The sequence below is a fragment of the Homarus americanus genome, unplaced genomic scaffold (assembly GCF_018991925.1).
Source record: "Homarus americanus isolate GMGI-L3 unplaced genomic scaffold, GMGI_Hamer_2.0 scaffold46022, whole genome shotgun sequence".
NCBI lineage: Eukaryota > Metazoa > Arthropoda > Malacostraca > Decapoda > Nephropidae > Homarus > Homarus americanus.
The window spans coordinates 157,370-173,776 of record NW_024713655.1 but is presented as its reverse complement, the minus strand read 5'-3'; the positions used below and the strand labels follow the sequence as shown (position 1 = coordinate 173,776).

At 39.3% G+C, this 16,407-nt stretch overlaps 1 protein-coding gene across 5 annotated transcripts in view; it reads left to right on the top strand.

Moving 5' to 3' along the window:
* The first annotated feature begins 335 nt into the window (after window positions 1-335).
* The window catches only part of LOC121874595 (protein amalgam-like), a 37,538-nt gene continuing 21,466 nt past the window's right edge, over window positions 336-16,407 (top strand). For 3 of the 5 annotated variants that reach the window (XM_042378832.1, XM_042378839.1, XM_042378816.1), the window contains exons 1-2: window positions 7,468-8,585; window positions 15,132-16,119. In XM_042378832.1, coding sequence (XP_042234766.1) covers window positions 16,062-16,119 — 58 coding nt within the window. In that variant the 5' untranslated portion in view covers window positions 7,468-8,585; window positions 15,132-16,061. Of the gene's footprint in view, window positions 438-2,860; window positions 3,008-4,585; window positions 6,977-7,467; window positions 8,586-15,131; window positions 16,120-16,407 lie in introns of those variants that run through there. The other 2 variants (XM_042378847.1, XM_042378824.1) reach the window with 2 other exon arrangements.

Here is a 16,407-nt window from a genome sequence, read left to right as displayed (position 1 = left end):
TAACGTTGTCTTGCCCGGGCCGTCACCAGGTGGAGAGAGAGGCTGAGGGACGGTCCACTACAAGGCCTGACAACTCGCCACCAGGGAAAATATTATTCATGTAAACTGTTGTCGATTATTAACAAACAGTTTAGACTTTAACACCACCCACGACACAGAGGTGAGTTACGCAAATTACTTGTAAATGAAAAGTTACCGTCTAATGAAAGGAACACGTATTTTTGTCTATATCATTATCATTATCATCAATACACACACACACACACACACACACACACACACTCGACTACAACCATCTCACTATCACTTCTCATTATCAAGGTGGCCAAGACAAACAGATGTTATCAGTGTCTTGTTACCTGCTCCACTGGGAAGAGGTGTTCTTATAACCTCCTAGAACGAACGAAACCAGAAGGAACTTTTATTAGTGATTAAAGGTAAGAACATATTCAGGCGGGATTGTAGGTAAAGAGGAACACAGGTAAGCAGGGATAGAGGCAGGAACACAGGTAAGCAGGGATAGGGGCAGAAACAACAGGTAAGCGGATAGGGTAGCACGGGTAAGCAGGTATGAGGAACACAGGTGGGCGGTATAGAGGTAGGAACAGGTAGGCAGGTATGAGGCAGGAACAACAGATAAAGCAGGGATAGAGGCAGGAACACAGGTAAGCAGGGATAGGGGCAGAAACAACAGGTAAGCATGGATAGAGGTAGCAACATAAGGTAAGCAGGGATAGGGGCAACAACACAGGTAAGCAGGTAGTATATAGATGCAGAAGAAAGCAGATAAAACAATATAAAAATTCAGTCGTTGTCGTAATGTATTGTTGTAGAAGTTAAATTCCAGGTAATCGTCTACAACCACCAGTAGCTTCCATCGTTCTGTCGTAGATGATGTTGATAGAATGTGCTGTGTTGAATGTCGGGCAGCTAAATGACTGAGACAGATTATACTGGGGGCGGTGCGGTGTGGTGGACGGAGTTGAAAGTGATTCTGGTAATGAGTGGCCTTTGAAGGGTACAGTAGTTAAATAGGGACACAGGTAATTAAGTACACAGGTAATTAGGGACACAGGTAATTAGGGACGTAGGTAACTAGAGATTCAGGTAATTAGGGATACAGGTAATTAGGGACGTACGTAACTAGAGATTCAGGTAAATAGGAATATGGGTAATTAGGGATACAGGTAATTAGGGACGTGGGTAATTAGGGACACAGGTAATTGGGGATACAGGTAATTAGGGACACCGGTAATTATAGACACAGGTAATTAGGGACACAAGGTAATTAGAGATACAGAGAAATTAGGAACACAGATAATTAGGGGCATTGGTAATTAGTCACAGGTAATTAGGGACACAGGTAATTAGGATACAGGTAATTAGGGATACGGGTAATTAGGAACACAGGTAATTAGGGACGTAGGTACTTAGGGACACAGGTAATTAGGGACACAGGTAATTAGGGACACAAGGGAAACTACCGATTTATTCATAGATTTTTTTCCTCATATAAATCATAACATCAAGAAAGGGAAGGAGATGGATAGGAAGATGAGGTGTTGACAAAAGGAAATCGCTAATAACTAATAGGAATTGAGAGTCAATCTGTTTTAATACGTTGTCCTTATCAATCGCCAATCATTTATTTAATTGTCAACTGTGTTTATATCTTAATTTCTGGAGTCCTTTCTTTCTTTAATGATCAGGTTTATTTTGTCTAGTATTCCAGTTATAGAGAATTTACATATATATATATGCTGATTAACCTGAGTATTTAAATAAACGATATACGCTATTATAGTGGTTGTTGTGGTTGTTGTGGTTGTTGTGGTTAAGTGAGTCGTGTTATACGTAGGTTGTGGGTTATCTTATTAACCTGACCTTTATCATACGCTACTTCTCTTTTCACCAGATAACTAAACACAGTATGTACTCTACTTTAGGAAAATTCTATTGTAGATTGTGTGGTCATGTTATCAGTGATTAAGAGTCATGGCTGGAAGGTTAGAATGAGGCAATAATATGATCTCAAGGTTGCAGTTAATTTAGTTTTAATTATATAGTTTGTATATCGTTGTTTGATGATGATGATGATGATGATGATGATGATAAGACATTGATAGTGATAATATAAGAGTTATATTAGTATTTATTATTATTATTATTGTTAGTAGTAGTAGTAGTAGTTGCAGTAGTAGTAGTAGTTGCAGTAGTAGTAGTAATAGTAGTAGTATACCTTAAGCTAGGTGACGAAGGACAAACCTCACGCCTAAACACACTGTAGCAATTGAGGGCTTCAACCTACTCCTTTCCTCACTCCTCTTCCATTCTTTACGACACTATGTTAAGAATCAGGGAGTCGTCCTCTCCCCCGTGGACGTGGTTTACAAGTCAAGGAAGAGGAAAAAATGAAGAGTTTAGTCAGTCATTACACGTTCACGTTATCCCCGTCTCTTAAAAGATCAGATAAACTCTTTCTGACAAATGCCAACTCTAACGTTGTGAGGCTCCTGGTGTTACGGACTGTGTTGTTTTCATGTAGATAACGAATCGATCGATTTTGTTTTATAGATTAATGTACTGATAAATAATAAACTGTAGATACTGAACAATAATTTCATTCCCGCTCACCGTGAGACATATTTTAATGTCTCAAGGGTTTGGTTACTCATATTACTTAATAGTTCAAGTGTTATCTGATCAGGGGTGTTAATCATTGATCAAGTGCTGCAGAGTGAATCATCGCTGTTGACAATGTAAAGTGAACGAGATGATCTAGATTCATAATTAATTAAAAAATAAATAAATATGATGACTATTCACAAAGACCGATATATTATGTACCCGTAATTAACAGGTCAAGGGAGGTCAAAGGTCAACATGCAGTCTCCCAGGAACAGTTTGGAGATCTCTAAGGAGTGGCTGGAGGACATACTCAGTGAACACGAATCCAGAAAGCATTCCGGCACCAAGGTTGAGGTCACCTTCTTCCAGGTCAACCCAGGTCAGTTCTTGTCTCTTGTGCTGGGCGAGTTGTTGCCAGTTGTAACAGGTGAAGCCAATCTCCATCCCTCGCTACCAGTTGTAAGATACATTAACTTATGAATCAATATTTCAGATAACACATGTGGCACAAGTAACACACATACTGTACACCTCTTAACTTCCCACGATAACAATAAATGCTAGGTAAATATTAATTGAATTTGGCGAGACTAACCCCGGGAGTTGTTAAGTTGAGAGGAGCGTCACTGGTGAGGAACGTGTTCGATCACTCGTTACATAGACACCATGTAAAGCTTGCCACAAGGTCACACACTGAGGATGTCTTGTTTAACACTACGATAAATTCACCAACAAGAGTCCATTACGGCCACTTTTAGTAGAGACCATTATGGCCACTTTTAGTAGAGACCATTAGAGCCACTTTTAGTAGAACCCATTATAACCACTTTTAGTAGAGACCATTAGGACCACTTTAGTATGACCCATTAAGGCCACTTCAGTAGGGTCCATTAATGCCACCATTAATAATAGTCTCTCTTGATGTACTACATTAGTGATCGTCCCAACACACCACTAAAATATACAAACAGTACCTCTTATACCCCAACCCGTATGTAGAAAATTAACTTCACTATAATGTATTTCAATGCGTTACTTCATCTAATAAATACTTCACACTCATAGTATGACTTAATGTATTGTAGTTATATAAAGTTGTATAATTCAGGCTGTATAATTGTCCAGTGTTGAATGTATAATTTTGTTTACATTATAGCCAAAACCACCACCACCACTACTACCACCACCACCAACTTTACTTCTACTACCACCACCATTACTTATACTACCACCACGACTGTTTCTACCACCATTACCACCACTGCCATCACCACCAACCTAACCACCACTACCACCACCACCCTAACCACCACTACCACCACCACCACCACCAACCTAACCACCACTACCACCACCACCAACCTAACCACCACTACCACCACCACCAACCTAACCACCACTACTACCACCAACCTAACCACCACCATCGCCTTTACCACTGCCACCATTACCACTTCTACCACCACTGTCTCTACCACCACCATCACTACCTCTGCCACCATCACTCTCTGTACCATCACCGTAACGACCACCACCACCATAACGACCACCACCACCATAACGACCACCACCACCATAAACACCACAACCGTATCCACCACCACTACCATAACCACCACCATAACCACTACCATATCCACCACCACCACCATAACCACTACCATATCCACCACCACCACCATAACCACTACCATATCCACCACCACCACCACCATAACCACTACCATATCCACCACCACCACCACCATAACCACTACCATATCCACCACCACCACCATATCCACCACCACTACCATAACCACCACCATAACCACTACCATATCCACCACCACCACCATAACCACTACCATAAACAACATCACCACCATAAACAACAACGCCTCCACCCGGTATCTCTCCCTCAGGTAAAAAAAAACCGTTTGATTAATATCGTTTTCTTTTATATATTATTTATCAGGCACAAAACCTGGTGAGAACTTCAGCTCAGAGTTGGTGAAGATGGAGGTGGAGGCACAGCTGTCGGGTGACGGCCACCAACCTCCCTCCTCTACCCAGTACAGCCTCGTAGCCAAGTTCCTCGGCGGCAACATCTTTAATAAGGAGTTCGTGAAAAGCATGAAGGGCGACTTAAAGGAATTTTTAATATATTCTGATATAATCACTGAATTGAATAATTTCCAGTTTAAACTTGCAAAGGACAAATATCGAATAAACATCCCTGGATTCATCTATGGTAAGTCCACTGATCATGAACATGTGTTGGTGATGGAGAACCTCGCACCAGCTGGGTTCACCATTCAGGACGTGCGACAGGGCCTTGACCTACAGCACATCCTGGTGGCCGTCGATCAGCTGGCCAGACTGCATGCCGTCTCCTATGCCTATCACAGAACCCACAACTTTCTTGAGAAATTTCCAACGTTTCAGTTAAACACCAACAGTTACACCGTGAAAAGACCAATATTAACTGTTGTTTATGAGGGCGTCATGAAGATTTTAGAGCCCAAGAAGGATAATGTCTTTTTGGAGAAAATGAAAATGGCTAAGGAGTCTATATTGAACGATTATATGTCACTCTGTATGAATCGAAATGGACAAAAGTTTTTCTGTCTTTGTCACTGTGATTTTTGGTCAAACAACATTATGTTTAAACACAGAAGCAGTGAGACAGACGGTGAGGCACCCATAGAGGATATAATGATTATCGACTGGGAGGCAGTAGAATGGACCACACCTGTGCTGGACCTACAATTCTTCCTTCAAAGTTCCTCCACACTCGCCCTCCGGAGGAACCATCTAGAGGAGATCCTGCGACGCTATTACTCGATCTTTACAAATGCCACTGCGCAGATGGGCGCCACTGTTGCCGACTGGAGTTACAAAGACCTGAAAGAAGAGTGGAGGAGGACAGCCAAGATGGGCTTCCTTTCTGGTCTGTCTGTGAACTCGGTGGCACTGAGCAAAGCTGTTGCAACATCCAAGGAAACAAACCGAATTGAACCAGGATTTATGACTGCGGTGCAGGCCATGTTGTCCAGGTTTTTGCTGTCGATCATGACTTGGCCTTCGGTACAGTCATTGCTACTACACCTGGTTAGGAAATTCTATGAGCCGATAATCCAGGAGATCACACGTGACGGGAACGAGCTCCTGTGTACCCGATTCGATGAACTCGTAACGGAGGCCGATGATTATGGTGTATTCGATGTGTGAGCAAAATTATTATCTACCTACAGACTCCAGGGAATGACCACCGAGCAGTTGTATTATATTTATTCGTGACGTTTTTAGCATAGACTGGGAAGCTCAACAGTACCAGTAGTTTTGTTGTTACTAATTTTGAAACTACAATGATGATGTTGCGTCAGCTCTAAACGTTTTACTGTTCATTGTTCATGCTTCAGCAAGCACTGTACAGTATGATGATGTGTATTTAAAGTAGGATCTCTATAATTTTAACTTTGTCTCGTTCGGAGGGGGAGGCTGTCGGGTCTACCACCACCAAGACACAGTATTACCGCTGTCAACTCGCCACCCGGGAAAACCCTGATCTTGTAAACTGTTGTCGATTATTACCAAACACTCTAGACTTTAACACTCGCGACAACAAGGGTGAGTCTCGCGAATTAGTTGTCAATAGGAAGTTATCTTATAGTGATAAAACCACATTATCACGTTAGTTTTTTCTTCTCAAATTAACAATTCCTTCTGTGTCCTGCGTTATCCTCTCCTGTCATAACTTGGTTGTATCACACAGGCATCTTCTCAAAGACATTCAAACCTCGATAAAATAATTCCTTTGCATTAATCCGAATTTTTTCAAACTAACTTATTTAGACGCAAATTACGTATGAAGAAAACTTTGAGATGCTTATATTTTTTTGATTGGGGGAGGAGGTGGGGGGGGGGGAGATGATGTATTAACCAATTGTCATCGTATTTATAGTAAGCTAGTTAAAAGGTATTGGTAAAGATGGACGTATGTTAATTTTGAGTTTATACACACTTGAAACAATTTTACGTAATCCAAACAAACAATGAAGTTAGAGGTGTGACAATGAGGGTGTACTGGCGTCACATACTACCACTATACTATTAACCGCTCTCCCTATTCTTATAACCAATTTTGGCTGTCCTAACGGCGCCAATTTACCTGGATTCTAACTACATCAGCCACAGTATTACAGGGAAGGAATTTCCATTGGGTCATCCTCCTCTTGTCCCTGTATCAGCATCAACCCCCAGACCACCGTTAACACCTTGGTATATATGTTCCTTCCTACCTTCCCTCCATTCCTTTTCTCTCCATTCCTTCCGTCCTTTCCTCCATTCTTTCCTTCCTTCCCTTCAATCGTTCTTTCGTTCCTTTCTTCCTTCTTTCCCTCCCTCCCTTCATTTTTTCCATCCTTTCCTTCAATCCTTCCTTCCTCTATTCTCTCCATCCCTCCATTCTTTCCCTCCCTCCCTCGTTCTCTCCCTCCCTCCCTCCCTACCCCATTTTATTCATTGACCGAACCGTATCAACCACTGCAGTGAATTATCTTTATGACACTCGTAGACAGCAAACGTTAGCCTTATGACACTCGTAGACGGCAAACGTTAGCCTTATGACACTCGTAGACAACAAACGTTAGCCTTATGACACTCGTAGACGGCAAACGTTAGCCTTATGACACTCGTAGACAACAAACGTTAGCCTTATGACACTCGTAGACAACAAACGTTAGCCTTATGGCACTCGTAGACAGCAAACGTTAGCCTTATGACACTCGTAGACAACAAACGTTAGCCTTATGACACTCCGTAGACAACAAACGTTAGCCTTATGACACTCGTTAGCCTTATGACACTCGTAGACAGCAAACGTTAGCCTTATGACACTCGTAGACAACAAACGTTAGCCTTATGACACTCGTAGACAACAAACGTTAGCCTTATGACACTCGTAGACAGCAAACGTTAGCCTTATGACACTCGTAGACAACAAACGTTAGCCTTATGACACTCGTAGACAACAAACGTTAGCCTTATGGCACTCGTAGACAGCAAACGTTAGCCTTATGACACTCGTAGACAACAAACGTTAGCCTTATGACACTCGTAGACAACAAACGTTAGCCTTATGACACTCGTAGACAACAAACGTTAGCCTTATGACACGCGTAGACAACAAACATTAGCCTTATGGCACTCGTAGACAACAAACGTTAGCCTTATGACACTCGTAGACAACAAACGTTAGCTTTATGACACTCATTGACAGCAAACGTTAACCTTATGACACTCGTAGACAACTGACGCTTGTTTCATACTAAATTATGGACATTAATTTATTATAATCTTCACTTTAAATTTTGGAAGGCAAGATCTTGTTTGGTCCGTCTGTCTCATAACTACACAAAAATGGCAATATTTGCGTTAAGATTATTCAAAAGTGCACTTCAATACTGACACTCTTTCTATGGTTCTAAATCGACTGAATCCTAATTTTAGGTGGTTAAAGTTTAGCTCATCTTAAATAAAAAAAAATGCTTATTTGACTTTATGCCAGACGAAGATTTTTTTTTCAATATGTTTTGACGCGAAAGCCACAGAAACAGTTTCTTTTCTCACCTGTCCTAAGGTGAGGCAGGTGGCTGGGTTGGGAGGAATGGGTGGGACGGAGTGGGTGGGGGATGGGGAGAATTTGTTGCCTGGGTCTGTGAGAAGGGAATGAGGAGAAGAGGGTAAGAGTAGGGGGAGAGGTGCCGAGAGAGAGAGAGAGAGAATGAGAGAGAGAGAGAGAATGAGAGAGAGAGGGGGGAATGAGAGAGAGAGAGAGAGAGGGAGGGAGAGCGGGGAGAGGTAGGTACAGTCAGTCGTGCTTCAGCCTTGCTGTGAGTCAGATGGGTCGGGGTTGAGGCGCTCTGCCCTAGCTGGCTCACTCGCTCGCTCGCGTTTCCTCCTGGATAAACTTAGTTCGTCTGCCCGCTCCATACACATTTTTCCCTCATATTGTTTTTCTTACCAATATATTTTTGGGGTCAACAGTGGACTTGTATAAAACGCGAGTGTGTTATGTTGTGTGATTTATATAGTTCCTGAAGTGACTTACTGCCGAGATATGATTAAAATAGAGTGAATGTTTTGAAACACATCTCTGTTAGTTGCCTAGACGTCGGTGAGAAATAAGTTAACATACTGTAGTTCTTGCACCACAGCCACTACTACTATGTATTAAAAAAAAAAAGAAAAAAAATCCTTGTGGGGGAATTGTGATAAATGTTTGATGTCTCTGTTTAGTTACCTTCTGATCAACTTGCTAATGTTTATATTGATGTTTGAGAAGATAAATTTAATGTGTTACAAATATATGTTTTTTTATGCTACAAAAGTAATTAAACTACAACGTTGAGGTAACTTAAGGGTTATTCTTTGTTAATAATGCGTAAATAATACAGTAGACTGAAGAATATTTACTAATATTCTTTCATTCTTGAGTCAGGTAAATTCTGCATTTACTGTGAGTCATTTTATATAAAAAATATGTAAAGCGGCTCAATGCATGTCATTATATGATATCATTTTACCATGATTTTAATATATATTACTGTTCCTATATTATGTATACTCATATAGTTGTTAACATCTAAGGCAATGTGTTCCGTGTTATGTGTTCAAATAATCCTTATATAGTTTTTACCACAGTCTATATCTCTGCTTATTATCATGTTAAATTAAGCCTTATATAGGTTTTACCATAGTCTAAATATTTCTGCTTATTATCATGTTAAATTAAACCTTATATACTTTTGCCACAGTCTATATCTCTGCTTATTATCATGTTAAATTAAACCTTATATAGTTTTTACCATAAACTATATTTCTCTGTTTATTATCATGTTAGATTAATCCTTATATAGGTTTTACCATAGTCTAAATATTTCTGCTTATTATCATGTTAAATTAAACCTTATATACTTTTGCCATAGTCTATATCTTTCTATATATACGGTATATATAACTAAAATATGTACAACTACGCAACACAGTTTATTATTTTCTTATCTTTACGGGATTCCTATTGAAATGATTTTGTAAAAGTTTCAATATAATTTGGTTTTAAGTTTCCATTGCCATCACAAAATACTGTGGCAGTATTGTAGGAGCAAAGTCCCTCATTAACTAATTACTTTTTACTGATATTTTCTTATTTTAAGTCAGATTTTTTTTTCGTTTATCATACTATAATTAACACACACACACACACACTCTCTCTCTCTCTCTCTCTCTCTCTCTCTCTCTCTCTCTCTCTCTCTCTGCTTCTAACTACGACACGTGTTGATATTTCTCACTTGCTAACTACGACACGTGTATCTCTCACAGCTACCATCTACGACACGTGTTAATATTTCTCACTTGTTAACTGCGACACGTGTTAATATTCCTCACTTGTTAACTGCGACACGTTAATATTCCTCACTGGCTAACATCTCGTTGATATTTCTCACCTGCTCTCTAGGACACGTATTAATATTTCTCACTTGCTAACTACGACACGTGTTTATATTTCTCACTTGTTAACTTGGACATTTGCGCTGATATATTTTTCGGCTGTTAATTACGTCTCATGATAATGTTTCTCATCAATCATATTAGTAATTTATCATTTCCTAACCACGGCACTTGTTACTATTTCTCACTTACCAACTACAACAATTTAGCTATTTCTTACCTGCTAACTAAGTGACCCATGTTTCTCACTATTATTTACAACCTTCATGTTAATATTCCTCACTTACAACCACAACAAAAGTTATTAATTTAAATTATGTTTCTCATCACTAACTACGTTATTTAGGCTATTCTCTTCCAACTACTGACCACGTGACCCATATTAGTATTTCTTATCTCCTTACCATGAAATACACTCATGTTTCTCAGATAAGATTTCCGACTTGTTAGCTACGATAAATACCAATATTTCTCATCAAACTATGTCACTCTGGCTAATATTTCTCACTTCCTAACAACGATACTCATACTAATATTTCTCACTTAGCTATGGCATTCACTAATCTTTCTCACTTCCTAACTATAACACTCTCATCAATATTTATCCCTTGATAAATCCGACACCCATGAGACAAATGTTTCTCACTATTAACTATGCCTCTCACGCTAATATTTCACACATGCTAACCACGATAGGCTATTTATTTCTCACCTACTGACTACGACACCATTTCTCATACATTAAGTACATTTCTCAAGCTAATGTTTCTCACCTGATAGCTACGCCACACACACATGTTAATAAATCTCATCTACTAACTACGACACGTTAATATTCCCGGACTACTAACTACCACATAAACGCCTCGTAGTTTTCTTTCACTGTGTTTTTGTGGCTTTGCGGTGGATGAGTGGTTACAGTACTTGACTCCTGACCTCACGGGTTTTGCTGGTCTGATCCCAAACTGGTAGTAGTCATGCCTATGGGAACCACTTTCACTAACTACTTGGGCAGCGGGGGAGTAACTACCGTGGCCACAACACACTACTTTGAAACTTTGTTATTCCTGTTCATAACGTGTTTTTTTTTCTTTCTTCATAAACTTCTTCCAAGTCTTACAACTTTTTAAATATTTTTCATAACTTTTTTTGTCTTCATAACTTTTAGCTTTAAAGATCATAGCTGACAAAACATTGGGTCATACAGCTTGTAAATGTATTTGTGTAATGATGTGTGATGGGTTACAAAATACAACTTTGTAATTTGAGTTTATAGCTCTTGAGTGACCTAGTTTATAGCTCCTGACTCTCTCTCTCTCTCTCTCTCTCTCTCTCTCTCTCTCTCTCTCTCTCTCTCTCTCTCTCTCTCTCTCTCTCTCTCTCTCTATCTATCCATCTATCTCTATCTATCTATCTATCTATCTATCTATCTACGTCTCTCTCTCTCTCTCTCTCTCTCTCTCTATAATTTCTTTGTTGTTTAAACCTTCAAATTGGTGGTATTGGCCATTCTTTAATCTCACTAACTATGACACACTAATATTTCTCATCAACTAACTACGACACACTAATATTTCTCATCAACTAACTACGACACACTAATGTTTCTCACTAATTAAGACGCTCATACTATTTTTTTTTTCTCCAAATCTATTTACAATTTATGTCATGTTTAATTTGTTCATATTATTATTATTTCACTTCCTCTTCTTCCTTCCTTTTCCTACCTCTTCCCTTTTACTTCTTCTTTATTTCTTTACCTTTTCTACTTCCTACCTTATCCACCTCTTTTTTTTTCTTTCCCTTATGAACCTCCTTCATTATTTATCTTCTCTTCTTTCTCCTCCTCCTCCTCCTCCTCCCTTGTCCACTTGCTCTTCCTACTCCCCCACATATTCACCTCCCCTTCCTCCTTCTCCTCCTCCTCATCCCCATTATTCGCCTTCTCTTCTTCTTCTTCCTCCTCCTCATCCTTCCTCCTCCTTATCCACCTCTTCCTCCCATTTTTAGTTGTGGTCTTTTGCTAACGATTTTTAATGTTTTATACGCCTCTCTGATCTTCCATACACTCCTAAGTTCTTTTTTTTTTCAAAGTCTAACATCAAGTTTAAAAGTTCAAGCTCTAGAATTATAAAGTTTACTCATACCTTTTTTTTTAAACTTAAGTGCAATTTATGTACGTGTGTTTGTTAGTAATTGTATAATATTATGGTCCAGGTTTGTTTATTGGTGTTAATTTTCAAGTTTTATTGGTGATATATATTTGTTATTTGTATTTTTGTTTTGTTTTTGTCGTGAAGTTTTTTTTGTTGTATATTTATATCTATTATTACTATTTAATTGTAAAGTTATATTGTGTACTTAGGTTAATTTATTTGGATCACCTGCAAATTAATCATCTCAGCTTAATTCACCTGATGATTAAACACCTTTATGCTGACCTAACCTAACCTAACCTGACCTGACCTGACCTGACCTAACCTAACCTGACCTGACCTAAGATAACATTGAAAAATTTAGCCTAACACAATCCCACCCAACCTAGCTTAGCCTAACTTAGCTTAACCTATACCATCCCAACTCAACCCAACCCAACCTAACCCAACCCAACCCGACCCTACCTAGCATAACCTAACTTAACCCAACCTAACCCATCCCCTCATAAGGAGCATTAGGGTATTTAATCTGCTAGGGGGGCTAATCTTCATGTAATCCAATCCTACAAATACACTTACGACTTAAATCCAAAATATTCATAAAGATTCTTAAATTAAAACAGTCTCTCTTAACATGACATAGAAAACGTATATGGCGTGCTAAAATTACATCATAGAAAACGATTCAAAGAAATGTACTGAACTTTTACCCGAAACTATGATATAAAAAATCTCGTAACAGTGTCTCTGTGTAAGCACCTACATTTTTATCATTGGTTTGTCTATCAAGATAATTTCACCGCCGTGGAAGAAGTGAGTGGAAAAGAAGAAAAAGGGGAAGATGATGATTGAAGGAGAAGAAAAGGAGGTGAAAATAAATAAGAAAATGATGATGATGATGAGGTGGAAAAGTGAAGAGGTGGGAGAGAAGAAGAAAATGTGGAAGAGAAGAAGAAAAAGGGAGAACGAATAGTAGATTGCAAGAATTTGAGCAGAGGATGGAAAACGAAACGAAAGAGGTAAAGAAGTGGGCTGAGAGATGTGCGTGAAGCAGCAAGAAGATAGGAAAGAAGGAAGGAAAAAGAACTGGGAGAAAAGGAGGCGAAAAAAAGGGGGAAGAGAAGGGGAAATGAAGAGGAGAGGAGGAGGGGGGTATATAGCTAAGCCAAGTAGGATAAAGGAGGAAGGAAAAGAAGAAAGGAATAGAGAGAGGTGAAGGAAAGAAAAAGAGAGAAGGGAAGAGAGGCATTTTGAGGAAGGGAAGGAAGAGGGAAGAGAAGGAGAAGAAGGAGATGATGATGAAACGATAAAACAAAACAATAGAAGAGATGAAGAACATAGGAGCTAGAAGAAAGAAGAACAATAACAAAACAAGAAAGGGAAAATGAAAGGGAAAGAGACGGAGAAGATAAAGCGAAGATGGAAGAGAAAATAATAGAGAAGAAAGAAAGACAAGAGGAAGATAGAGAATAGGGGTAAGAAGAGAAGAGAAAGAATGGGAAAACAATATAAAAGTTAAAGAAAGAAGGAAGGGGAAGAGGAAGGATAACAAGGAGAAGATAAAGGGAATGAGTGAAGTAAAGAGGAAGATAAGATAGAGGAAAGGGGCAGGGAAAGACGGAGAGTGATAGGGAAAGAGGGAAGCAAGGAGGGGAAGGATGAAAGGGAGAGAAAGAGAAAAGAAAGCCAGGAAAATGGGTGGGAGGGAAAGAGGCAAAGAGAGAGAATGGGAGGAGGAAGGCAAGAGGGGCATGGAGAGAGAGAGAGAGAGAGAGAGAGAGAGAGAGGAGAAAATCAAGGGAGGGAGGGAGGGAAGGGAAAAAAGAAGACACAGAGGAAGGAGAGAAAAAGAGAAGCAGGGAGAGAGAGGGAAATTAGATGAGGGACAGGTGTCAGAGGTCGGACAGGTAAGCCTCTCCTCTACACACTACCTGTACACCTGCCACACCTGTTCTATCTGTAATATCACCAAATTGATTATTATTAAGTACGACATCAATTAGTTTTCAGGTGTTGTTGTTTACTTTACGTCTGCAGGTAAGGCATTGAAGCACAGGGTGATCCAAAATGAAGTCTCTTTATAATGGAACCTGGAAAAAAATGTGGTATTAATGGCGAAATAGATCAATATTTTTCTTGTTTTTTTCTTTTTCTTTCAATTTACTTTCTATTTCTGTAAACTTTAAGAGCAACCTCCTTAAAAAAAATTTACCTGGAGACTAATTAAAAGAAACAGTTATGTTAGAATTATTGATTACAGAGGCTAATAATTTAACCACATTTTGTTTTATTTATTATCCACGTAATTAAACTTGTGAAACAAACAAAAGACTATCGGGCACTAATTAGACTTAAATTATTACTGAATGTTGAGTTAATGAGTAAAGTGCCTAATTATTTAACCTTTATTTTTCCTTTTCATTAAGAATTATTTATGTAATGGTACTTTTAAAAACATAACAAAAAATATATCAGAATGTATTAACATTAAATTATATGTATAAATGAATTAATGACTATATAGGTAATTATCATCATTAGAATACGTGAACTAATTAAGTTATGAAGGTAAATCATGTCACCTATAATTCTGCACCTGACACAAGATAACAAGATTATACCAAACATCATCATTTTAAGTTATCTATGTATGTGTTAAAACAGGCATGATACTGTTTTTAGGAGAGAGAGAGGGACAAAAGAGAGAGAGAGAGAGAGAGAGAATTCGTAATGTGTGTTTATGAGTCCCAAAACTAATGTTATGTTTACTTTGGACTTCCACGCTTTTTTCTTTTACTGTTTTTTTTTTTTCGTTTTTGTCATTTATATAGTTTGATATATTTTTCTCCACAGGGAATGATGCTATAGAGACGCATGGTAAGAATATCCTGAGGAGCATTACACAGTGTTGAGAAGGGGAAGTGATGAACGTTGATTGGTTATAGAGAACTGTCATGAACGTTAACTGGCGATTTTGGGTGAATTCTAATCGGCTAGCGAAATGTGAGTGCCCTGACTGGTGAATTTTGATGAACTCTGGCTGGCTAGCGACTTGTAATGAAATCTGATTGTCCAGTGAATACGATACGATAAGAGGAAAGACTTGAGAATTATTTTAAGAATAAAGAGTTTCTTCTGATGACATTAGAAACGAAAGAATAAGACAACAGAAATTCGTAAATGTTTTAGACGCCCACAATACACCAGGACCTGGGAAGTGAAGTTTTGGAGCGGGAGAAATACAATACATAAACTGTATACATATATACATAGTCGTCAAGCCTCCTTGGCTCTTTAGGTGGCCAGTGGACACGTGTGTCTGACTCTCGGGGCAGCACTCAGCAGTACACCTTGATCCCAGCCCGTGACGGGGCTGTGAAAAGTGCCGTGAGGTGAGAGATCGAGACAGACAAACAGCTAAAGAGAGAGAGAGAGAGAGAGAGAGAGAGAGAGAGAGAGATAGAATCGGTATAGAATTGCTGTGCCGATCATCTGTAGGATATTAAGGAAACAGCTGTACTGTAAGTGTCATCCCTGCTGTCAGAGAAGTCACAACTTTTGTTCTGTCAGGAGTGACACAGCTGCTGTGCTGTCAGGAGTGTTATATCTGCTGGGTCAGGAGTGCCACAGCTGCTGGGTCAGGAGTGCCACATCTGCTGGGTCAGGAGTGCCACATCTGCTGGGCCAGGAGTGCCACATCTGCTGGGTCAGGAGTGCCACAGCTGCTGTATGTGGAGACGGCTGGCAGCACCACAGCTCCCGGCCGTAGAGTGAGGACACACCATGATGGACACGACTCACTACTTCACCCTTCTGGCGCTCCTCATCCTCACGCCTCAAGGTAGGTGACTTGGGTAAGGCAGGCTTGGTAAGGTTAGTGAAGTTGGCTAGGTAAAGTAAGTTTAAGTAGGTAGCATAGGCAAAGTTAAGTGAGATATGTTAGTTAAGATAAGGGAGATAAGTAGGCGAGGTAACATAAGGTAAATAGGTGAGGTTAGGGTAAACAAGATTAGGGTAAGTTAGATTAAGTATGATTAAGTAGGTAGCTTAGGTAAAGTTAGGTAGCTGGTTACGATAGATTATATAGTTAAGTTACTTTAATAGGATAATTTAGGTAGGTAAGGTAGTC